Source organism: Felis catus, chromosome A3 (genome assembly GCF_018350175.1).
Source record: "Felis catus isolate Fca126 chromosome A3, F.catus_Fca126_mat1.0, whole genome shotgun sequence".
NCBI lineage: Eukaryota > Metazoa > Chordata > Mammalia > Carnivora > Felidae > Felis > Felis catus.
This window is the reverse complement of record NC_058370.1, coordinates 39,019,308-39,046,361: the sequence shown is the minus strand read 5'-3', so window position 1 is coordinate 39,046,361 and position 27,054 is coordinate 39,019,308. Positions and strand designations below refer to the sequence as shown.

Sequence of the window (27,054 nt, the reverse complement as noted above, 5' to 3'; positions counted from 1 at the left end):
CCCCATCTTTTTCTTTTTTTTCTTTTCTTTTTTTTTTTTGTGCCTGATTATCTTTATGTGCTTATCATTGCCCTTAAATAATTATTTGTGTAATTTCACCATGGCCTAGGATGAAGGTTTTTTTCTCTTGTATTATATTTTGCATTTATTTTTGCCAATTGTGTGTGCACTGTTTATGGGGAAAATACTCCTCTGACTGTCCTTTACTCTCATCCTACTTTCATATTCAGAACTCTCTACATCACTTTTGATACCAGATGTATGGGTTTCTACACCAAGCATTTCTTCAACACCGTCTGGGTGTCCTACAATTCAGTTCAATTCTGACTCTAACTGGAGTTAGTGTAGACCACACAGGTCAGGGCTGTCTTACTAGTTTACCCCCACCTCTTGCCTCATTAGATGCCAATTGAAAGTGTAGGTTGTCACTTGTACTGACCAACTGGCTATAAATCATAGGTTCCCATGAGGCCATCCTTAGGTCCAATTAATTTGTACCATCCTCCCAACATGTAGATATGTTTAGCCAGCTGGCAACTCTCCAAACCTTGTACTTTTGGGATATTTATGGAGGTTTCATCTTGCCAGTCCCTCTCTCCTTCCCAGAGGATGGAGATGGGGCTGAAAGCTTTTAATTATGGTTTAGGCTTTCTGGTGTCTAGTCTTCAGCCTGACGCTAGCTAGGTGCCCACTAAGAATTGCCTCATTAGAACAAAAGGCATTCATATCACCCAGGGATTCCAAGGGATTTAGGAGTTCTGTGTCAGAAACTAGGGTCAAAGACCAAATATTAGAACAAAAGATGGTCCTAGTGGTCTTATAATTTAGGAAATTACAAGAGTTTTAAGAGATCTGTGCCAGGAACTAAGGTCAGAGACCAATATATATTTTTTCTATTATTTCACATACCATTCATCAGAATTTACTTAAACTTAGTTCAAAGCTTAACATTCCCTGACCTACCCAGACTTCATGTTTGCAAGTCTGTTGAAGGGCTCCAGTCAATCCCAAACTTATTAGGGGTAGTTTTTTTTTTTTTTTTTTTTTTCTTTCTAATTCCTCTTATCACTGTCCTTGTCCTCCTCCTTATTTTTTTTCACCCTTAATCTAAGACAGTCTTGTCTGAATGGACTTCATGTTGGGATAGAAGGTAGGGACAAACTTGTATAGTTCTGAATCAGCTCTACTATGAGACCATTAGCCCTTTTAATACCTAGCTTATTGTGGGAAGTGCCTCTTATGAAACTTGGCTCTGGGCTTGATTTATATCTTTTCTTGATGCCTTTTAACCAAACTCATGTGTGCTTGTGTTGGCAAATGCTCACAGTGCCATAATAATAGCATTGGTCTCAGTTTACCCCCAGAATTTAGCTTGGTACTTTTTATAAGTTTTTTTAATGTTTTTAAGGTGCTGTGTTTTCATATTTTATCTGACATTTTTAGTAAATTCAGTAGAGAATTACTCTGAATAATTTAGTCTGCCATTATCAGAAAACTTTGATAATCTCTTTAGCATTATATTCTAGTTCATAATTTCTCTCTGTTTTGAAAGATTTTATTTTTAAGCAATCTCTACACCCAACATGGCACTCGAATTTACAACCTTGAGATCAAGAGTTGCATTCTCTACCAAGTGAGCTAGCCAGGCGCCCCTTATAATTTCTCTTTTATCAGCTGAAGCTAATTGTCTGTTGAAATCTATAAGTTAAGTTAAAACTTTTTTTTTTATTTTTTTATTTTTAGAAGTTCCATTTTGTTCTTCTTTAGGTCTGCCTGGTCAGTGTATCATTTTTTTGTCCCCTAATTATATTTTCAATATCTTTTTTTAAATTTCTGTGAGCATAAACATGTTTTATATTCTGTATCTGATTATTCCATTATCTGAGGCTTTGTAGGTCAAATTATGTTTTCTTATATTTGGCTGACTTTTTAAAAAATTAATTTTTTTTTATTTTAGAGACGGGGGGGAGAGAGAGAGAGAGAGAGAGAGAGAGAGAGAGAGAGAGAGAGAGAGAGAGAGAATCCCAAGTAGATTCCATGCTGAATGTGGAGCCCAATGAGGGGCTCCATCCTACCTCCCTGGATCATGACCTGAGCTGAAATCAAGAGCTGGGTGCTCAAGTGACTGGGCCACCCAGGTGCCCCTTATTTGGCTGACTTCTATTCTTTATTTTTGGTGGTTCATTTCTCATATACTTTGTAAAAAAAAAATTTTTTTTTAAACTATGGGCTCATGTTAATTGGAAACTGTGAATTCTCTAAGGTCTGGTAAGTTAAGGTATGCTTTTCCAGGGAGTATTTCATTTGTGTTTAATGGTTTTTTGAAGCACTGAAACACTAAGATGTGCATGTGTGTGTGTGTGTGTGTGTGTGTGTGTGTGTGTGTTCAGACTGGACAGATAATATGAATTCTCCTCTAAACTTGTCTGAATGTACTTTTTGCTCATAAATTTTCTAGTGTGACCTTTCCCCCTTTTACATTTATAGCCACAGCTGAGACTTGCAAATTTCCTGTTTCTTTGTGAACAGTGGCCTTTTCTAGTTTTCCCTTTCACTATGCATATTACTCTTTGAGATTCCTTACTTTTTTTGTCCAAAATCCTAAGATGTTTTCTCATGCTGCATTGTCCCAAGATTTCGTCTTGTCATTTATGCAGAGACCTTCAAAACTAAAGTTGGTAGTAGCATGCGTTAGCAGATACCTCTGGGTACCATCTACCTTTAGGACTCTTCTTGTCTATCTGTATTTGATCTTTTTCTTAAGGTTTTAACCTCTTCTAAGGTTATTTCTTTTATTCTCCTACTACTTCAGTGTACATTGCAAAAAATCTTAAACCCTTTTACTTGCCATTCTTACGGATTTTAGTCTGAGAAGGCTCTTCAGGATATCTCATTACCCCATTGCTCTAATATTTCTCAAATGTTATTTTTAATGTTTCTTTTATAGGATTCAGTTTAGCTGCATTTAAAAGAAACAAGAGGAAACTAGAGCTGGCAGAAAGGGTGGAAACAGATTTCATTCAACTAAAGAAAAGAAGACAATCAAGTGAAAAGGTCAGGAGATGTTTGAAATATTAATCATTAATGTATCATCATGGTATCTATAATTTGCGTTTAGACATATAAGCTTTAGAATAGTACTTTCCAGTAGGAATACAATGCATGGCACATATGTACTTTTAAGTTTTCCAGTAGTTACATTAAAAAAAGTAAAAAAAAAAAAATAGGTGAAATTAATTTTAATAATTACTTTATTTAAATCAGTGAATCCAAAATATCTCTTAAAAATGTAACCAATGAAAAAATTGGTGAGCTATTGAACTTTCTTTTTTCTTTTTTGTATTAAGTCTTCAAAACCAGTGTATATTTTATGCTTATAGCACATCTCAATTATGACACTAAGTTTTCATTGGAAATATTTGGTTTGTACTTATATTTCATAAAATTAACAGTTGAAAAAGTAGGTTTACATAACAGGTTATGCCAAACAAACTTAAAAACTTTCCAATAATTGAATTGAATACATTTTAAAATTAAAATTAATTGATATTTAATAAAATTAAAAATTCAGTTTCCCATATGCCCCTGTCACATTTTAAGTGCTCAGTAGCTACATGTGGCCCATGACTACTGTTTTGGTTCTTGCAGCTCTAAATAGTGATTCTTAACATGGCTATTTAGAGGGTAGAGTGTGTTTTAAGGAAATATATATATTGGATTCATGTAGATTTTTTACATTCTAATTACATGTTTCTGTTTTTTATTCTTTTGCATTCTTTGTTTGCATTTCATGTGTTAATGTGCCATCATGAGTCCATGTGTTGTATTTGTTAGGTGTTTTGAGGGGTAGAAAGAAGTTGAAAACCATGACATTCTTGCTTAGCCTGTTGGGGGCCAACAATTCATGTTGGCTGTCTCATATCACATTTGTTTGATGTACTTTGACATCTCATTAATGTTCTTTATTGATTATTCCTTCTATAATTGCTCATATACTGGTTTATGCTTTAGCTGTCATAGTTTTATATTATTTACCCTATATAAAAGCATAATAAATGATCTTTCATAGCTATATATATTTTCCCAGTATGTTGCCACAAGGAATCAAACTTTTTGACCCAAATCTTTTCATATTTCTGCCAGAGATGAGTAGGAAATTAGAGGGTGAATGAACAAATTAGTAAATAGATCTTGGTGAAAAGGGATAGTAGTGTGTTTCTGTTTCTTGGGTTATCTGAGGGAGCAAATTTAAGACTTTAAAACCTTTGACCTTTTAAAATACTGTGATAAAATTTGCATGCAGTGAGCAATTTAATCACTTTTATAAATGATTATACCCATGTAACCCATATGCCTTTTAAAGTGTAGAACATATCTAGTTCTTTTGTACTTCCTTTTGGCCAGTCTCCACCTTGTACAGGCAACCACTGCTATTTTTCTCATCAAAGATGTTTTGTATTGTTCTTAAACTATGTATAATTGGAATAATACAAAAGGTACTCTTTTCTGTTTGGTTGCTTTCACAAAGTGTTTTTGAGATACTTCTCACTGGCTCATTTTTTTAATTTACTAATTAATATTCTCTAGTATGAATGTACTGTAATTTGTGTCTCCATTCTTCTCTTGTTGGACATTTGGTTTCCAGATTTTAGCTATTCTGAATAAAGCTGCTCTAAACATTCATATATATATATATATATATATATATATATATATATATATATATATTTTTTTTTTTTTTTTTTTTTTCTTTTTTGGACATAAATGTAGGATTTTGATGCAGAGAAGTATCAGTTGAGAATATATTTAGCTGGTCTTATTCAGAAGATTCATTCTTTTTTTCTTCAGAAAATATTTGTTCAGTTGTTACTCTCGGCACTGAGCTGGGTAGGAAGAAAAGCAATGATAAACAACGTGGAGGAAATTCATGATATAATGAAACTATATTTTAGTGGATACAAACAGAAACATATAAGCATACAATTAGGTAAGATAGTTACTATGTTTGGTAACTGTTATGAAGGGAGTCCCTCCTCCCCTGAAGAGGATGTGATACAGAGTACCTTGGATGTGAGAGACACAAGAGCGACTCAAAGGAAGACTCCTTTAGTTAGTGATCAACAGAGACCTGTCTGAGGATATAACATTTGAAAAATCAGAAGTGAGTTCTATGAAGAGTTAGCAGAACTCATTTGAGGCAGAATGAACTGCACGTGCAAGGGTCCTGGTGGGGAGTTAGCATATTGGAGGAATGGAGATGAAAGTCAGTGTGCCTAAAGCAGAGCGCAAGAGGAGAATGGTATGAAACAAAGCTGGAGAGGTAGCGAGGTGCTGGCTCTGCTAGGATCTGGTTGATCATGGGAAGGACTCACAGTTTTATTTCATGACTAATCAGTAGCCATTGATGAATTAAAAGCAGAGAAGTGGTGCCATCTCACTCTCATTTTACAAGGTTCTCTTGGGCTGTTTTGTGTTGTATGGTTTTGAGGGTAGGGGCAAGAATAGAAGTGAGGAGACTAGGAAGTTACTATAGTTGGGAGATGTTGACAGTGTAGACTGTGGGTGATAGGGATGAAATGGAAGAGAAGTGAATATATCAGGGATATATTTTGAGAGTTCCTAGAAATACAGGCATTATTGCTGTCTGAGATATTGGGAAAGGAGAGAGGAATTAAAAGTTTTAGCTTCAGCAAAACTTTTGCCATTTGCTAAGGTGAGGAGGGCTGGAAAAGGTATGGCTTCATTATGATAGAGGTGGGAAGTGGAAATTTGGCCCATATTCCCTTAATGGGCTCAGATTAACCAATACTTCCCATTTTCACCTTAAAACATGTTTCCTGATGCCAACAGCACCCTAAACACCCTGAAGCATTAGTTTAAAACACCCTAAACACCACCTTGTAGTACCATGCTCCTCTGCTGGTTTCAGTTAAATTATATGCCACCTAGAGCCTCATTAGGCTTGCTTTTATCTTTCTAATTACATAATTCATTAAGTCTCCTGTAAACTGATGAATACTGAGTTTAAAAAGAGAGTTGTGGGTTTGAAAACTAAGATTGCTGTTTGAGCGCTAACTTGAAAAAATAGAGTTGGTTTATAAAAAATTGCTCTAGAATTAAGTATGGGTAGCCCAGCTGTAAAAGATTGAGAAAAATCATAAAAGCATTCTGCATGCAGAGTGCATTGTTAGTGTTTTTATATTCTTGTTCTATTTTAAATAATATGAAACTTGAAATTGTAGGACAATTCAATGTATTATAGTTTATGTAAGAAAGATGATATGGAACATTTAGTTGTGGGACTGCATTCAAAGAAAAGTCTTTGGTCTTATATAAAAAATTGGCCAATGAATGAACCTTTGTGTTTTAAATAAAAAGAAAATGTTTAAGTTATGCATACTTTGTTTTTAAACGATTCTCTACTTTACCAAGAGAATATTCAACTTTTGAAAAATTTAACCAACCCCTCATCATACTGGTTAGGAGGATTTTCAATAAAAATCTTGATATAGCAGAAGGAAAGATGAATTGTGGAGTTGGGTTACTATGCATCTGAAGCTTGTGGGCAGATCAGGAGAGAGATTCCCACTTGGAAATTATTGGCATCAAAAGGAATATAAATATATATGGCTAGATAAGCTCACTAAGAGTTTAGAGAAGATAGAGGTCTGCAAATTGAATCCTGGGCCAGTTCAACATCTGCAGGCTGGGAAGAGGAAAATTCAGCAAAGAACGAAGATGCAGCAGGTAAGACAGATGTATCACCAAGGGAACGTCTAGTTAGCCAAGAAAGGAGCAGTTCAAAGTCAGTCATCACCTGGGTCAAGCACCACTGAGAAAAGAGCTAATGAGAATGGAGGACTCACCATTGGAGGCTTTGGGCCTAGATGAGGACAGTTTCTGTGACATAGTGGTTGTGGACCCCGGTGGCATGGATTGATCAGGGAGAAGAGTGTAGGTAACTCTTTTGAGAAGTTTTACCACGGAGCAGTAAGAGAGAGGTATGAAGTCAAGAGACTGTGCCATTGTCAGTTATGGTCTATGAATTCAATGAGTAATGTAACATACAAAGGCTCAAATTTCTTACGTCTATATGAAAATAGTGATGTTCTCTCACAAGCACTGTCTGTTATGAGGAAGAAAAGTGATAATAAGTGTCAAGTGCTTTGTGGCTATCATTGATTTAGTCAGATACAATAGTGTTTGCCATTGTGGCCTTCATCTTTAAAGTCACTTAGCCAAGAAAGAAAGAAAGAGAAAGGAAGAAAGGAAGAAAGAAAGAAAAGAGAGAGAAAGAGAGAAAGAAAAAAAGGAAGAAGGGAGGGAAAAAGGAAGGAAATTAGGAAAGAAGGAAAGAAAACTGCCGTCCAAATTAGTTACCTTGGGTGGAGTCTTGTAATGGAGAAAGGGGGCTTGGTAAGGGAGGGTGGTAGTGGTGGATGGAGAGGTTGAATTCAGGCATGATTCTAATAGAATATTTTAGATATCTTAAATGACAGGAAAATATTTTTTAAATGTTTGTTTGTTTAGAGTGAGAATGCACACGAGCCAGGGAGGGGCAGAGAGAGGGAGAGAGAGAATCTCAAGCAGGCTCCATGTTCAACATGGAGCCCGATGTGGGCTTGTTCTTATGACCACAAGGTCACGACCTGAGCCAATACGGAGTTGGACGCATAACTGACTGAGCCATCCAGGCCCCCTGGCAAAATATTTTTAACATTCAGAATATATGATCATTAATGCATACAAAGCTTTGTGCTTAGCACTGACCAACAGAAATGACTAGGATCCAAGGGCCTGCCATTAGGGAAAGATGCTGGCCAGAGGCTTTGTTTTAATAGATGTTTGCTACATAATCTTGGTAGGCCTTGTCTCTAATAGTAAAGTTAAGAAAACATGCTCACAGAGAGAAAAGACCACCAGGTAATGAGCCAATGGGGCAGAAAATTATAAATTTTAAGAGGAGGTGTAGTAATTTTTTAGACATATGACAGGAAAGGACAAATAGCTATTTTATAAATCAGCCTGTATTTAGTTTATTTTTCCTTATCCTGGATGTGTGTTTCAACATAGTTTTGATTAGCCAGCATTGACTGTTTGTTGTCAGTGAACATAGGACTAAGACTACTGTTTGTTGTGGCTACTTAATGTAACCTGTGAGTTGGGTATATAAATATGATAAAAAGAATAGTGTTTGGTAATTGTCCTAATGTTGATATTTTTTGTTACTCAGTGTTGAAGGAAATAAATATTGTCTTGAAAAGTATATGGTACAAAAAGTCAACATTTTTAATTCTGAAAATAAAGTAAACCAGTTAGGCCCTTTTGTTGCATTGATATTTCTTGTTTTTCTTTAAAAATGTAATTGTACAGATATTAGCACAATACCAATAGAAATAAAAATTAAAGCAAGAAAATTATTTAATAGCTTCCTATCTCACTAAATTGTAGTGTTTTTATTTTCCTCAGTCTTTGATCATTTACATTTACGTTTGACTTAGTTTAAAATAAGAATGGTTAATCCATGGAATGTTTTTGGCGGCAAACAATAGAAAACCTGACTGTGGTTAGGATGTGCATGTTTGTCTTCCTGCTCCCTGGCTTCTTGCCATATAATAAAAAGTTTGGAGGTGGTTGGTTGCTGGCATTAGCTTAGGTTTCCAATGATGCTAGAGCCAACATATCTGGGATTCTCTTAAGCCCTTCTCTCATGTCTTTTGCCTTATGGATATAATATAGCTCCTACAATTTTAGATGTCACATCTGCATTCAAGGTGAGAAGAAGAGAGATGATGTGGGTGGGGGAGACTATTGCCAGATGTATCTGTTACTTTTTAAATCTGGGATGCAAGAGTTTTCCAGAGTCTCCCTATAGACTTCCCCTTAGTTATTTTTGGGGGGAGTAGTAGAGAAGGAGCACAATTCAGTCACTTGGCTGTTCTTGGCTGCAAGAGAACTTAGAAAGTTGAGTGGGTCATCCCAATGACTGTCTTTTATATAGCTCATGGCTTGCTGGTGGACACTTTGTTTTCCCAGACAAAATAGTGGTTTTATTGTCAAAGGAGGGGGAAGAGAGTGGTTATTAGGTCTGCAATTTGTAGCATGTGGCATAGGGGGAGAAAGTTTATATGTTTTCCTTCCCCGCAATTAACATGTCCCTTATTACTATAAACTGATATTGGGTTAGGCAGCTAATCTACACATAAATTGGATAAAAACATATTTTTCTTGACTTTCAGGATATATAGATTTTAAGATACAATATTAAAACATGAGGAACATAAATTCTTAGTAATTGTCCTTTCTTGGTAATTGGCACCTCTGTTTCATTCTTGTTTATTTTTTATAACTTAGAGGAAAGACAGGCTGGAGAGGGAGAAATTACTATTTAACTATAGTATTGTATAATATAAAAATAGTAATTGTTTACTCTCTGTTCCACTCCCCTCCACTCCCAACCCTTCCAAATTTTTCTTTTACCCACTTCTTTCCCTTATGGTATATAAACAGTCCCTACTTTGTGCATGATAGTGCTGGACCATAAAAATGTGAAAGGTGGAACTGTGCAAAGGAGTCTTAATGGCCAACAATTATACTTGTTCCATGACATTTAAACATTTTTGTCAACACATTAAGAACTCTTTTACTGTTGGTTTTAAATGTATAGAGAAATGATTAAAGGTAAGTAAAACTAATACTTATTTAGTATACTAATTTGAAACATTAGAGGCATTAGAGTGTTTTTATTTCTGCTTTGAAAAAAAAAGTTACCAAGAGGAGTTTGAACAGCGCTTACCTTCTTGTCATGTGACTTATGATACGGTGTGAGCATCTTTTTATGTCATGGTGAATTGTTAGACACCTTTTTAGTTTTGGATCAGGTTCTAACATTTTATCTTTTGCTCTTTCCATGTTGCAAAGTACCTCCCAGAGTTTGTTTCCTTCTTGCTTCCCTCCCTGTCTTCCTCCCTCCTTTTCTCCCTCCCTACTGTCTCCTTTGGGTTCAGTTTATTTCTTTATTTATTGTATAGTTGACATACAATATTACAGTAGTTTCAGGTTGTACAACATAGTGATTTGGCAATTTTATACATTACTCAGTGTTTACTATGATAAGCGCAGTCATCATTTGTCATCCTAGGACATTATTACAATATTATTGATTATATTCCCTATGCTGTACTTTTCATTTCCATGGCTTATTTATTTTATAACTGGAAGCTTGTACGTCTTAATCCCTTTCATCTATTTTGCCACTTCCCTCTGGAAACTACCAGTTTGTTCTCTGTATTTATGGGTCTGTTTCTGTTTTTTGTTGTTGTTGTTTGTTCATTTGTTTTGGTTTTTATATTGTACATAGAAGTGAAGTAATATGTACTGGTCTTTCTCTTAGAGTCTCTTTAATGTAAGTGTTTTTTTTTTTGTTTTTTTTTTTTTTGTTTTTTTTTTGCCAGTGTCACTTCCTCTGGGACATCTTTGTCCATTTTATCACAACCACATTCCTTATTTATGTTGATAAATATGTCTTCACCAAGTTCCTCTGACTCTAGAACTAGGAGTCTCTTGAGTGTGTCAGTGTCCAACATACCCACTATTACCTGTTTCTTCTATGACTTCATTTATTTTTGGTTAGAATCACTTCCGGCATTATCACTTTTAATTTCTTGGCTTCGCGTTCATCTTTGCTGGTCAGTTCCTTCTTTTGATGACTATTTTTGGTAAAATGTCATATGAAATTATCACTAGGAGACAAGGAGGCAGCACAGCTACACCCTTTGCTGTCCGTGCACAGTGACCCATCACTGACAGACTTTGAAGGAAGTGACACGATTGATTACTGATTGTGATGGGCATCTGATGATTACATAGTGATCTGTGAACTGAAGAGCTAAAAGTGAAACTATTCACAGTCAACATACCATGGTAACTGAAATTTGAACCGTGGTGTTGAGTGACTGGTACTGTTTAAACTGTGGTAACTGAAATTGGTACTAGGCAAAGTGAGGACTATGTTTCTGTAAAGGAACCTGAAATATTTGTCCTGTGGAGTTTCCTTCAGTGTGAGTTTTGCTGCTCACATATTCATTGTACTTTTCTGTCCTTTTAAATTTCTGCAAATTGGCATCTAGATCTCCCCTGACAGTATTGTCATGAAGTCTCATTGTTCAACTGTGTATCGATAGGTCTTGTGGTATGTGTGATGAAGTGATGACATGTTTTAAATTTACTTTTTGCTTTGTTTTGATACAAAAAGAAAAAAAGGTAGTTAGCAATAATCTTTTTCATGTTTGAGAAAGAAAACCTTCATTTTGGAATGAAGTGGTTAGCTCATTGGCCAATGGCTGTGATTGGCTCATTCCACAGGACTGACTGAGTTGCTACAAAGAGGAGATGCTCACACTGGGAAAACAAACAGACTCAATGTACACCATAATCTAGATCTTATAAATATCAGTTTCAAACAGTTAGCCTTGGATATTACTAGAAGGGACTCTTTTATTCTTAGAGTATTAAAAGAAGTTGGGGGTATTGTTTGATCTCAATATATTTGATGTTTTAAGCCTTTCCCCCCCCCCTTCATTTTTCACAAGCATATTGTTGGAATAGTTTCCATGTTTTTTTCTTTAATAACAGATTTTACAGTTGAATGTACATAGAATTCTTTGCCTCCTCTCACCACTTTTACAAATTAATTTGGGTTTTTAATTAATTTCATTGGTTTTTAGATAAAGCAGTTCTTGCATAGGGTCGTGCAATGAAAGATAATCAGGTGTTTTCCATTTTGTGAATATCTTTTATTCTCTAATTTCTAAGGACAAGTTGAGAAAAATTTGCAATGCTTTATACAATGTTGTGTGTTCAAAACCACTCTAAAGAGATGCTACAACTTTTAATTTTGTGTTCTTTCGCCACCACATAGGGACATCAAATTGGCCACATGTTTCAGAAAGGAAATGTTGGGCCTTGCTTTGTGCACTTCATATAAATATATTCTATTCTTTTGAAGTATATTGTGGGTAACATTTTTCTCTTTTATCCACCATCTTGAAATTATTATGTAAACGCTTAACTGTATCATACTAAATCACTGTATTTTTTGGGTGAGAGGTAGGTTAAGATCAAAGAAAATAAATGCACAAAAAACAACATATTTTCCTCAGATTGTTCTACTTGTACACATGTATAATGTGTACAGGGAAAGAAGTAATTAGTCTTATAGAAATTTACTTGATCTGGAGTTTTGTTCTGTTTCTTAAGAAGATGGTTAATGCATAGATATGAGTAAACAGAAGAAACTTCTTTGAATTCTCTTTACATAAAGAAATATATATTGAAGCTTTTCATAAAATTGAAAATTCATTGTGAAGTGATTACTTCTGTTTGAAATTATTACTTTGAGTTGTGATATATTAAAAATTATATTTACATCACCTAAGACTATTTTGATTACTGTATAAGCCTATAGAATTGACATGTAAGTCAGATATGTCTGTCTGCGGTTTGTTGTACTTTATGTAGTTAATCAGTTATTTAAATTCAGAACTTTCAATGCTTGATAGCTGGACAATTGCAGTATTTTTTTTTTTTGGTCCTGTTTCAGGAAAAGTTTCTTAGTTCTCATATAAAGATTCACTAGCTAGTAGGTTGGGTTTCTTCCCAAGTCTACCTTGAATTCATGCCAAGCTATGCCTTAAATCTATACTGAGTCTTAAAATTGTAAGTGAGATAAGATTGAGGCAAGAAGACGTTGTTAACAAATCTTAACTGCTCCTTTTATTCTGTAATGAAAATAACCAGTGGTTTTCCAGGGGACTTGTAAATTGGCATCAGATATTGTCAGCCTTGTAAATCCTCCCTCTCTTTTTAGTATTCAACAGTTCTGTAGACTCTCCTTTAAATTTTAGTGTTTAACAGAATTAGTGGAGGGAAAAAGAGCGTTCCTTCATTATCACTGGAATAGTCCCAGCTGATCTTGTGTATAATGTAGAAATCGCCATATTGTAGCTTTCCTAACAGGAAATACCTTCATTGAATAGAATTTCACTGGGGCTGCAGACAGAAGCCTTCCTATCTGGGAACTGGCTCAGACCATGGTGTTAAGAGCATCAGGTTCTAAGATCTTTGAAATATGTCCTCATAAGATATCACAAGGCTCTAATGATCTGGGTTGACCCCATTACAGACATAGTAATGCTGACACATGTACAGCTAATAAGACCAGCAGAATGAACCAATATGTGAAAAGACAAGTGTGTGTATACATGTGCGCATACACACAGCAAGAACAAGGGTGTTTTAGGGTCAGAAGACAAGAACCAGTGCTTAATTAGGTTGAAGGAAAACTATCAGAGCTTTTAAAGGCTTGATTGTGCTACTTCTCTAATCAGCAACCCTTCTCTAATCTTCTGATCTATTTACCAGAAGATTTTGATAAATAGGTAGTTTCTGGGAACTATTGATAATTCAGGAGGCTGGAATTACTTGAATGGAGGGAGAAGGGTAGGCTGAGAGATGGGGCATAGTAGTTCACGAGTTCTAGTTTAGGTCTGTCATTGGTCAAGACTCTCTAAGCAGTAAAGTCAGCATGTTGAACCAGGTGATTACCATGGTTCTTTCCAGCTTGAGAATTCTCTGATCTATTTTCAGTAGCAACGTGGAGTTTGTCCAAACCCCCTTCCTAGATCCTCTCATTAATAAGAGATTCTTTTTTTCTAGTGTATTCTAAACCTGACATATGATTAGATTCATCTGAGGAGTTTTACAACTATAGATTCTGAGGCACTACTCTCAATATACTGAATCAAAATCTGCAGGGATGGATAAGTTATTTGGCCAGCTTTTGAGAATTATTACTTTGTTCTTCCTAATATGTCACAGTGGGTCTAGAAAAACACCTGCATAGTAATAATTGTTTAAATAAACACAGAACATTCTAGGGGAGTTAGGAATTACATAATTTGGTTGATAACTTCATGTGCACTGTCACTCAGTTGGCTCTCCTCCAGGTAAACTAGAACTTCTTTCTCCCTTTTCTGTGCTTCATAGTTTCTCTCCAGGTCATTATAATCGTCCATAGGCATCTGTTTTAGTTACCATAGTTTCTCAGCTTGGCATATAATAAGTGCTCAATAAACATTTGTTTAATGAATACATGCACTGTTTTTTGTTTTTTGTTTTGCTTGTTTTGTTTGCTTGTTTGTTGGTATTATTACCACCATCTAGTCCATAAATTTCCATCCTTGATGGGTAGACAGTAGCAGTATCTGCATAACTGGTTTCCCTGCTTTTAGTCTTACTCAGTTCCTCTTTGATCCTGTATATTATTCCAGGATATATTTCTTTAAAAATACCTGAATTGCTTTTGTTGTTTGGGAAGGAACCTTAATACGCTCCGTAGCTTAAAATCCAACTTTTCAGTCTAACTTTACAAATCCTCTTGAAACTTGGACCCAACCTACTTTTCTATTATTTTTCTTCTGGAATAATCTTTTTCTCTTGCCAAATATATTTGATTTTTTATGAATTTCATGAAAGTCTTTACTTCTATGTTTTTGCTTATGTGTCTTTTTTTTTCATGGAATAAATAATAATTAATAATGGAATTCTAGCCACTTCTGCCTACTGAAGTTCTGGTCCAAGTCCTGTCCTCCTTTAACAACTGGCTGAAATGCTACCCAGATCAGAACAAATTTCTTCCTTTTACTTTGTGCATATAATGGTCATTCAATAAATTCTCATTGAATTGAACTCTCTATACCTTTGCCATTTTGAGATTGGTGTGTATGGTTATTTTATAATATTTGTGTTGGCTCATGGAGCCATGAGTATTTTGTTTTCTCATCCTTATCACAGTGCTTAGAAACAGTACTTTTACTCAGTTAACATTACTAACTTAAACATCTACAAAAGATGATTGTAATTTTAATTTTGACAGAGAAAACCATATAATGTTATTTCCTTCAATTTTAAGTTTTATGGTCTTTCAAGATAAGTTTGAATCTATTATTTAAGTGCTTCAAGCAATACTTTAGTCTAAACAATGCTTCGCTATTAAGAGTAAGCTTGTTTCTCGGGATGTAATGAAAATCAGAGAGGATATCTGAAATATTGCTAATAATATCACTGTACTTCTTCAATATTGTAAAGATCTGAAGATAATATATAAATAAGTGAAGGAGATGATTGTGGGGAAATAATATTTTAGAAACAGCCCCCAGTCTCAACCAACCATTCCAAAGAGGTGAGTCAGGAAGTGCCCACAAGAGGGCGTGCCCATCTAGAGAAAATTTGACCATGTCTCTTTCCTGTTATGCAGGTAAAAATGTCTGTTTTACAAATGCACTTCTAGATCATGTCTTCCCCCCCCCCCCCCTTAAGAAAAAGAATGGACTCTCACCACTATAAGAATTTCTATCCATTTTCTAGCACCTGTTTATTTTGGTTGTGTGATTTTTCCAGGGGCAGGTGACAGAATGGAAATGGGGATTGCCTTGCAAGCTAAATTTATGAAGCTGTTATTGTGCTTTTGTGTGTGTGTGTGTGTGTGTGTGTGTGTGTGTGTGTGTGTGTTGACCATTTTCATTTTTCAAGCATTGCCATCTCTTCTGTGGTCATTTTGGGTCATTTGCTCAAGGGATAGACAGTGCTTTGTTTTCATTGCTGCATAGATTTGTGTAGCCCGAGGTTACGTGGAACTCACCAGCAAGTCACCTTGAGGAGTACACAGGCTTTGAGTGATGCTCCGCCAGAGCCCTCTTTTATGCCGGCTTTTATATAGGTTTAGGGAGTAAATGGAGCATATAGCACCTAGGCCCTGACCACTATATTTAGTCGAGGGGAATGAAACAAAAGAGAAATCACACTATGTATTATGTGCTGGAAGAATGAAGCCATCGGTGAGAGCTATGGGAATTAGTAGGATGGAGAAATCACTCTAAACTCTCTTAAGTTTCTCATGGTAGGTTTTATGGAAGAGGTAGAATTTAAGCTGGGTCTTGGATAAAGGGTAGGACTCAGGTATCTAGGTGGAGAGAAAGAGAAGGCCTTAGGTTTAGAAGCCTGTAAGTAGATATGCTTGGTTGCGCTACAGAGTTTCTGCAGGACCGTGGTTTAAAATGCAAGTGATTCTGGAGTCCAGCCAGGTGGCCTAAATGTGTGAGACAATCTAGAGAGGTGGAGCAGTTGGTGATACATGTTCCATTTTAAGGTATTCGAAATGCAAAATGTCTAACACCAAAATTACACTTTGCTGTTGAAAGCAAACTCTGGTTTTGGCAGTTTTTAATCCCTGGTGAGGGCATGACAGTTGATCAGATTCAACTGTGCACAAAATTTAGCATAGTAAAATAGGCCATAGAGGAATTAAGTCCATAGCCAGAGTTCTCCCTGAACATTTGTCTACTTTTTTTGTTTTTTTGACATTTATCTACTTTTATTTGTACTTTTAATTGTCCTTAAGAGCCAATGAGAATATTTTGAAATATGTATGAATGGGGCCCATCCTGGTGACTATTTGTCATTAAACACAGGCTTTTGAGTGTTGAGAGTCTGAAGATATCCTTGAGATTGAATGGCATTAGAATTTCTAAGATATAGTACTATCATAATTAGTTTAGATGGATTTTATATCCTAGAATATACTTAGCTCCTCTCCTACTCTTTGTGATTCTTTGATTTCTTCCTACCTTCTAATAAAATTTTAAGCTATTGAGGAATAAAAGGAGAAAAAGTATGTGGGCACTTTTTCTTTCCTTTTTGTTTTTTAATATCCTTATGTCTTAATATATCATCTTTAGTAGTTGTGTATTTATGATTTTTAATAATTATATTTTTGTGGGTATACTCATATAGTTATATGGTCAAATAGATGTTGCTATACTTTTAAAGTCTCATATCAAATAAAGTAACTTATTACTTTGTTATTAAAGTCAGTGTCAAATATTCAATCTGGAGAGGGTTGAATTTAAATCCAGGTTAAATGACCCATCCCAACTGTCATGGTGTTTCATTGGCAGGAATAGACTCCAGATTGTCCAAGTTACCTTCTAGTCCTTTATCTGTTATTCCCCACTGCTTTAAGACTCAGTTCAAAGGCCAGTGGAGCTCTGGTATTTAAAAGAAAAAGTGTAATTTTATCCAGAGAAGGTAAATGTATGCCCTGAAATGAAAGAAAGACCAGAGGTCCAGACCATGGCCAGGTGTTCCTGGAAAGAGCCAAATTGGACAACTAAATTGAAAAAGGTTGCCTGCTCTTATTAAAGAGACTTTGTTGCTGTCTATTTAATTAGCAAGGTCTTAGTTCATTTACTTGGGTGTTTTTTAATCTGCTCAGGTAATGAAGTTCATAGCCTATTAGTGAGTATGCTGGTAGCATGTTGCACTATCTCCGTCACTGAAGTACTATGATATACGTGCCTATATGAAGTAAAACTGCTAAATAGTCTTGATTCCCTCCTCCCTTGAACATGTTTCTCAGACAGTGTTGACTGAGTTTAGTCTCCAGTGGAAAAACAAAGTTAAAGTTAAAGTATGTTTTAGGTATTACTTACATAGAGTTTTTAGGAAAGCAATTTGGAGTTAAAGAAAGTGAACAGGTTAGTTAAAAATGAGAAGAATGTGATCTGGTGCCAAATGACCCCAGAGGATGGGAGGGCAGTAAAGAAGTGTTATCAAAAGAAAAACATTGGATGGGAGAATGTGATCAATATCAAGACATATAATTTCTTTATAGATTAGGTGAGGCTTAATGTTTGATGGTAAGAGTAAGTTTGTTTTGAACAGTAGTCTAGAGGGTATGCAAAACCTCCTGAAATAAAAAACATTCCTATATTGTAAAAAATGAGTCTGGACGTCAGTGTGGTTATTATGAGGACCAGCCAAAGATTTCATACTTTTGGGAAAGGACCTATTCAGGAGTGATGTGCAAAAAGCATTGCATTTAGGGAAGATCTAAATATGAAATAATCAGAGAGAAATATGTGAGGTAATAGGAAAACTGCTTTAGATAGGCTGAGTTTGGATCATGCAAATATATTGAGCAAGATGCAGTTTCAGAGGGCACAGAGTTTGATTTATTGATGAAGGTCAATTAAAAAATATTTAGTTACGGTACTTTTGTTAGTTGCTGCTTACAGGTGGATGAAGAACAAGACAAGACACAAAAGATCCTAGGACAAGCCAACATATAGAGTCTTCCCATAGAGGGGAGAGCCACCTGTTTTAGGTTGGACCTTTGGATGCAGGGGCATCCTACGTGGTTGGGTAGAGATTAAGGAAATCCTTTCTGGAGTTATTTGAGACCTCAATGGCAATATTTTGGCATGGGATGGGGAAAGGGGGCAAAGGAGTGGGGACCCACTTTTGTACTGGATGAAGTATGAGTTCGGAGGGATGCCAGTATCTGCTATTACTCCAGAGAGCCAAGGTTCTGTTTAGGGGAGAAGGTAGGAGGGCTGGATCTTTGCTGAGATTTAGGTGATATACAGAGAAAATTATTGCCTATAAGACTTAATTTGTTCATTCATTCAATAAGTAGTTTTTTCACAGAACTGACTTGCCTTTTTTTTTTTTTATGTATTTAATGTTTGTCTTTCACTGATTTTTCTCTATTTTCTCCTTTCTCTTTGTGTTTATATTGTCCTCTAACTTCCTTAGTTGGACACTTAGGCCCCTTTTTGTTCTTTTCTAATACCAACATTTGGGGTATAAATTTTTCTCTACCACTTTTGCTGTATGCCACAAATTTTGAAATGTAATATTTTTATTATCATTCATTATTAAATATTTTTGTTTCTATTTAGATTTCTTATTTGAGTCATAAGTTATTTCAAAGTTTTTTTTTTTAATTTCCAAATTTTATTTAATTTTATTGACTCCTAACTTAATTGTATCATATTCAGAAAGCATGTTCTATTTGATACCATTTCTTGAAATTTGTTGTAATTTAGTTTATGGTTTAGTGTATGATCAGTTTTTACACATATTTATATGTGTTTGAAAGTAATGTTTCCCCTCTAATTGTTGCTCCCCTCTAATTGTTCCCTTTGCAATCACACTTTTTAAATTAAAAAAATTTTTTTTACTAGTTTATTTTTGGAGAGAGAGAAAGAGGGAGAGAGTGAGGGAGCAGGAGAGGGGCAGAGAGAGAGGGAGAGAGAGGAATCCCAAACAGGCGCCATACTGTCAGTGCAGAGCCTGATTCAGAGCTCAAACTCACCAACTGTGAGATCATGTCCTGAGCTGAAATCAAGAGTTGGACTTAACCGACTGAGCCACCCAGGTGTACCTGCAATCACACTTTTTTTTTTTTTAACATTTATTTATTTTTGAGACAGAGAGAGACAGAGCATGAACGGGGGAGGGGCAGAGAGAGAGGGAGACACAGAATCGGAAGCAGGCTCCAGGCTCTGAGCCATCAGCCCAGAGCCTGACGCGGGGCTCGAACTCACGGACCGCGAGATTGTGACCTGAGCTAAAGTCGGACGCTCAACCGACTGAGCCACCCAGGCGCCCCACAATCACACTTTTTGATGTATAATTTGGGTCTCCTGTTTCTTACTTGTAATTGAGAGAAAGGTGTTGAAATATCTCATCATGAGGTATGGTTTATTGCTTTCTCCTTGTTGGTGTGCTTTTGCTTTACGTACATTTGAGGCTATTCTTTTTAAGGTACATACAAATTTAGAATTATTGTATCTCTAATTATATCTGGTGCAGTTAAACTTTCAGCATTTGTGATGTAGAGACTCTATCACTATTAATACCTTTTGTCTTAAAACTTACTTTGCTTATGTTTGATTGGTACTTGTTTGGTATATCACTTTCTTCCCCATTTACTCTTAACTTTTCCATATCCTTATGCTTTAGGCACATCCCTTATAAATAACATGTAGCCATATTTTAAAACCCAACCTGACATTCTAATAGCATGTTATTATTATTTTTAAAGATAATATTAGTTTTGATTTACATCAGTTTTGCCATTTCATTTGCTTACTTATTCCTTCTTTCATGCCTGACTGTCCTACTAGGATTATTTTCTTAAATCTGTTTGGGCTGCTCTAACAATATACTATAGACTGGGTGGCTTATAAACAACAGAAATTTGCTTCTGACAATTCTGGAGGCTGGGAAGTCCAACATGAAGCCCCAGGCAGATTTGGTGTCTGTTGAGGGCCTGCTTCTAGATGGCTATCTTTGTTCTTCTGTAACCTCATATGGCCCAAGGGGCAGGGGAGCTTCAAGGGCCTCTCTAGAAGGGCATTAATTCCATTCATGAGGGCTCTGCTGTGTTTCAATGCCCCACCTCCTAATAGCATCACGTTGGCAGGTAGGATTTCAACATGTGAATTTTGGAAGGACACAGACCTTCAGATCACAGCAATTATTTTCATTCTCTTGAAGTATATAATTCACTTGTTTATTCATGCATCCATTCAACAAATAGTTATTGAATACCTAAGAGATGTCAAGTACTTTTCTCAGTGCTTAGCAAATTTTAGTGAATAAACTATACAAAGATTACTGCCTTTGTGGAGCTTCCAATCTTGTGGGTGAGATTGGCAATTTAAATAATGCAAAAATAAATTGTACAGTTTAGACAATGTTGAAATATTATGGAAAAAAAATAAAGTTGAGCCAAGAAAGGGAGATTAGGTGTGCTCGTGAGTCAGTGGTAGAGAGGATATAGTATTAATCATGCTCCATGGAGGGCAGCTTGTAGTATTAAAAAGAATGGTCCTTCAGGCTTTCATTAAGTGCAGATCTCTTGGTGGTAACCTCATTTTATTTATTCATTTACAAATGCCTTTATTTTATTTTTGTTCCTAAAAGGTAATCTTGTTGGGCACCTACTTCTAGGTTTATAGTTCCTTTTCTCTGTGTACCTTGAAGATGTACCACTGTCTTCTGGCTTTCATTGGGGTTTGGGAAATTCTCTCATTCTGTTGTAGGTGATCTTTTCTTTCTATCTGGCTCCTTTCCTTTTGTGGCTTCTGGGGGATCTGGATTCTTTTTTTTTTTTTTTTTTTTTTTTATATTTTTTTTCAACTTTTTTTAAAATTTAATTTAATTTAATTTTTTTTATTTTTGGGACAGAGAGAGACAGAGCATGAACGGGGGAGGGGCAGAGAGAGAGAGGGAGACACAGAATCGGAAACAGGCTCCAGGCTCTGAGCCATCAGCCCAGAGCCTGACACGGGGCTCGAACTCAAGGACCGGACCGCGAGATCGTGATCTGTCTGAAGTCGGACGCTTAACCGACTGCGCCACCCAGGCACCCCCTGGATTCTTATATTTCAGCAGTTGTGGGAAATTTTAGCTTTCTTTCTTTCATTATTTTCTCTTCTTTATTTTGTGTGCTCCTTCCAGTTGGACATTTGTTAGACTCTCTCATCCATATATATATATTTTTTTTACCACCTCTTTGATGTTTTCTATCACCTTCTCCCCCTACTTAAAATACTTACTACTTAAAATTGATTGTAATCAAATGTGTATTAAACGTTATATAAACATAAATATAAATGTGTTATAATATTAGGAAAAAATTACAAAATTTATTCATGACTTGGTTTTGAATTCTTGATTGTGTACTTTTAGATAAATACATCTGCTATTGATTTTTTTAAAGGTAAAACTAATGTACAGTGCAGTGCACACATCTTAATTCATCTTTGATGAATTTTGACATTTATAAACCCATGTAACACATACCACTATCAAAATATAAAACATCATTGCTCCAGAAAATTTTCTCATGCTCCTTCATAGTCAACCTTGCCTCCCAAAACAACACTTTTCTGATTCTTTCTCACCATAGAGGAGTTTTACCCTTTCTGAACCTTCATATAAATGGGATCATATGTTATGTACTCTGTTGTGTCCACCTTCTTTGATTCAGTATATGTCTAAAAGGTTATCCATACTGTTGTGTGTATCACTAGTTCCTTTTCATTGCTGGGCATTCCTTCCCTACTGCCTGTATCACAATGTGTGTACCCATTACCCTCTTGATAGGTAGGCATTGTGTTGTTTCCAGGTTTGGCTATTGCAGTTAAAAGTGCTGTGAACATTTTGACAAGTCTTTTGTCATATATATTTTGATTTCTCTTGGGTAAGTACATAGAGGTTTAAATTCTGGGTGTATATTTAATTTAGGGTTAAAAATTTTTGATTTAAATTTAAAAATTGTGATTAATATTTATTCCAGAAAATTAAGAAGCCAAATTGGATATATTCATCATCATATTTTTAAACTGATATTTGAAGTCATTGAGATGGATTATCTAAGCATGTTGATCAGATGAATGCAATTTAATGATCTAGCTAATATTATCTAAGGGCTTTGTCAGAATTATCATTCTTAAATTCCTCAATTTTTATTTCAACTCCAGTATATCTTACGTTTACTCTCCTTAACCAGTGGTTCATTATAAGTATAAAATAATTTTAATTATGTAGCATATGAATATGAATAAAAATGATTTAAAGCTGTGTGGAACTCCCCTTGTGGTTTTTACTCTTCAGCTATGTAATAAGTTAAGTCATGAGTATGTTCATCTGGGCTTTTCCATCACTTATACATGATCACTCAACATGCACACCGAGGCTCTCAAACTGTTCCATTTTGAACCAAACAAGAAACAACCCCAAAAACAAATAAACAAAAACAACAAAAAAAACACACCTTACTGTAGTTAATTGAAATGTTATTTTAAAAACCAAGATTAAAATCATTGCTTTTTTTTTTTTACCTTGAATGTTGCGAGCCTTAGAACACTGTGTAAGTATTCTGCCATTTGGAAAGCATTACCCTTTGTGGTCTTTGAGAGTTTGGAACTTTAGGTAATCCTCTGGAACTTTGTTATGGTATGAATTTATAATTAAAGCTGTAATGTAGAATATTAAAATCCCTTAAGAGCATGATTAACCCATGCCTTTTTTTTCCAGTTCTATAATATTTTTTTTATTTTTTAATTTTTTAAATATAATTTATTGTCAAATTGGTTTCCATACAACACCCAGTGCTCATCCCCGCAGGTGCCCTCCTCAATGACCATCACCCACTTTCCCCTCTCTCCCACCCTCCATCAACCCTCACTTTGTTCTCAGTATTTAAGAGTCTCTTATGGTTTGCCTCCCTACCTCTCTGTAACTTTGTTTTCCCCTTCTCCTCCCCCATGGTCTTCTGTTAAGTTTCTCAAGATCCACATATGAGTGAAAACATATGGTATCTGTCTTTCTCCGACTGACTTATTTCACTTAGCGTAATACTCTCCAGTTCCATCCACATTGCTGCAAATGGCAGGCTTTCATTCTTTCTCATTGCCAAGTAGTATTCTATTGTATCTATAAACCACATCTTCTTTACCTATTCATCAGTTGATGGGCATTTAGGCTCTTTCCATAATTTGGCTATTGTTGAAAGTGCTGCTATAAGCATTGGGGTATATGTGTCCGTATGCATCAGCACTCTCTATCCCTTGTAAATACCTAGCAGTGCTATCACTGGGTCATAGGGTATTTCTATTTTTAATTTTTTTTTTTTTTTAATTTTTTGAGGAAACTTCACACTGTTTTCCAGAGCGGCTGCACCAATTTGCATTCCCACCAACAGTGCAAGAGGGTTCCCATTTCTCCACATCCTCACCAGCATCTATAGTCTCCTGATTTGTTCATTTTAGCCACTCTGACCAGCGTGAGGTGGTATCTCAGTGTGGTTTTGATTTGTATTTCCCTGATGATGAGTGACATTGAGCATCTTTTCATGTGTCTGTTGGCTATCTGGATGTCTTCTTTGGAAAAGTGTCTATTCATGTCTTCTGACCATTTCTTCACTGGATTATTTGTTTTTTGGGTGTGGAGTTTGGTCAGTTCTTTATAGATTTTGGATACTAGCCCTTTATCCGTATGTCATTTGCAAATATCTTCTATTCTGTCGGTTGCCTTTTAGTTTTGTTGATTGTTTCCTTTGCAGTGCAGAAGCTTTTTATCTTGATGAGGTCCAAATAGTTCATTTTTGCTTTTAATTCCCTTGCTTTTGGAGATGTGTCGTGTAAGAAATTGCTGCAGCTGAGGTCAGAGAGGTTTTTTCCTGCTTTCTCCTCTAGGGTTTTGATGATTTCCTGTCTCACATTCAGGTCCTTCATCCATTTTGAGTTTATTTTTGTGAATGGTGTTAAGAAAGTGGTCTAGTTTCATTCTTCTGCCTGTTGCTATCCAGTTCTCCCAGCACTATTTGTTAAAGAGACTGTCTTTTTTCCATTGGATACTCTTTCCTGCTTTGTCAAAGATTAGTTGGTCATAAATTTGTGCGTCCACTTCTGGGCTTTCTATTCTATTCCATTGGTATATGTGTCTGTTTTTGTGCCAATACCATACTGTCTTGATGATTACAACTTTGTAGTAGAGACTAAAGTCTGGGATTGTGATGCTTCCGGCTTTGGTTTTCTTCTTCAATATTACTTTGGCTATTTGAGGTCTTTTGTGGTTCCATACAGATTTTAGGATTGTTTGTTCTAGCTTTGAGAAGAATGCCGGTGCAATTTTGATTGGGATTGTATTGAATGTGTAGATTGCTTTGGGTAATTTTAACATTTTAACAATATTTATTCTTCCAATCCATGAGCATAACCCATGCTTTTTTAACTTTATTTTTATTTTGAGCTAAAAATTTTTTGTTAAGTTTTTTATTTTTGTTGAGTGATTTAGAAAATAAATAACAATTATTATTTACTTTTTTTCCCTTTGTTGTAGATATGTTTGGCACTAATTTATGTGGTGCTTCACAGATATTTAATGCATATTTGTTAAAGACAATAAAGAATTATTTAAGAATAGACACTTTTTTTCTTCTAAGATTTTATTTAAATTCAAGTTAGTTAACATATTGGTGTAGTATTAGTTTCAGGAGTATAATTTAGTGATTCATTGCTTACATATAACACCCAGTGCTCTTCCCAAGAAGTGTCCTCCTTAATGCCCATCACTCATTTAGCCCATCCCCCACCCACCTCCCTCCATCAACTTTTAGTTTGTTCTCTATAGTTAAGAGTCTCTTATTGTTTGCCTCTCTCTCTGTTTTTCTTTTCTTTTGTTTTATTTTCTTAAAGTTATTTACTCATTTTTAAAATTTATTTTGAGGCAGAGAGAGAGCAGGAGAGGAGCAGAGAGAGAGAGGGAGAGAGAGAATCCCAAGCAGACTCCATGTTGTCAGTACAGATCCTGATGCAGGACTCAATCTCATGAACCCGTGAGATCATGACCTGAGCTGAAATCAAGAGTCAGATGCTTAACCAATTGAGCCACCCAGGCACTCCTGTCTGTTTTTATCTTATTTATTTTTCCTTTCTTTCCCTTATGTTCATCTGTTTTATTTCTTAAATTACACATATGAGTGAAATCATGTGGTATGTATCCTTTCCTGACTGACTTTCTTTGCCTAGCATAATACTCTCTAGTTCCATCCATGTCATTGGAATGGCAAGATTTCATTCTTTTTGATTGCTGAGTAATATTCCATTTTATATAGATATCACATCTTCTTTATCCATTCATCAGTCAGTGGACATTTGGATTCTTTCCATAACTTGTCTGTTGTTGATAGTGCTGTATAAACATTGGGGTGCATATGCCCCTTCAAATCAGCATTTTTGTACCCTTTGGATAAATACCTTGTAGTACAATTGCTGGGTCGTAGGGTGGCTCTATTTTTAACTTTTTGAGGAACCTCCATACTGTTTTCCAGAGTGGCTATACCAGTTTGCATTCCCACTAACAGTGTCAGAGGGTTCCCTTTTCTTCCCATCCTCGCCAACATCTGTTGTTTCCTGATTTGTTAATTTTAGCCATTCTGACAGATGTGAGATGATATCTTATTGTGGTTTTGATTTGAATTTCCATGATGATGAGTGATTTTTAATGTGTCTGTTAGTCATTTATATGTCTTTAACGGTAGACATCTTGACTGTAGTTCACAGAAACATCATTTATAGTATTGGGCATCAGAAGGGTGAAGAGAGAAGAAAACGGTCATTGGGTGTTCTTATATCCACATTTTCCTTGGTTTCAGCCAAGCCAGACACATGAGAGTAGGTAATTCTAGCTAAATCATACTTTGTTTACACATACCTGATATACTCTAAACCTACAGTGGCCCCACTGTGGGGCTGGTTTGTGGAAGATAGACATGGAGCCAGATCTAGGTCTCTTGTAGCCAGAGCTATCATTCCATGGTTAGGATACTAAAAGATCGCAAAGCTTTATGCTGCCGTTGATATATTGTCATGGAGGGCATCAGTCATCTGCTTTGCTCAAGTGGAAACTCATGTCAGTTATAATACAGCTCATAAACCTAACAAAAGTGTATTATGAAGGTTTGGTATCTTCTCAAAAAATATATTTCTGTCTTTATTATTGTATTAGGATAGTTCCACCATATACCAATTTCAGGATGCACTTATATATTTGAGATATTATTCTTTCCTTATAGCTCTTTGATATTTGAGTAATTCTGTGTAGAAGAAATACCAGGTTAATGAGATAAGTAACTGATAGATGGTGTGTCTTGGCAGATTTCTGAGTTAGAATGCAGGTTAGAGGCATAATTTTCTGGTGGGAAGTACGTAAACTTTGTTTTAAGAGATTTATTCCTTTTAAAGTAGTTCACGTGTTACCTAATTTAATTTTTACACAATTGTGTAATAGCAGTCTCCAATTTGGAGCAGAGAATAATAAAAACTTTTGACATTAAGCCCACCAGTGATTACTAGTTTCTTGGTTACTTGAAGAAAATTTTATTTCAGTGTTTTCCATAACACATGAAATCTCTGTGCCAACTTTAGATACATGTGTTTATTATAAGGAGAACTATGGTCTGTACAGTTGCTTTTTAGTCACAATTTTATCAAAAAAATAATGCAAATAGCATGTTTCAGTCAAGGACAATAAGTGCATGTGTACCTATGTGGTGCATATACTTTCAAGTATTTATGGAGTGTAAGAGCATAATAGTAGCTCTATATAGTAACAGTCATTGTGTGTTTTTTAACCTTT

At 35.6% G+C, this 27,054-nt stretch overlaps 1 protein-coding gene across 18 annotated transcripts in view; it reads left to right on the top strand.

Annotated features, from left to right (window-relative positions):
• Nucleotides 1–27,054, top strand: part of TASP1 (taspase 1) — a 298,108-nt gene that overhangs the window by 77,344 nt on the left and 193,710 nt on the right. For all 18 annotated transcript variants that reach the window (XM_045053884.1, XM_045053888.1, XM_045053885.1 and 15 more), the window contains one exon: nt 2,948–3,054. In XM_045053884.1, coding sequence (XP_044909819.1) covers nt 2,948–3,054 — 107 coding nt within the window. The remainder of the gene's footprint in view (nt 1–2,947; nt 3,055–27,054) is intronic.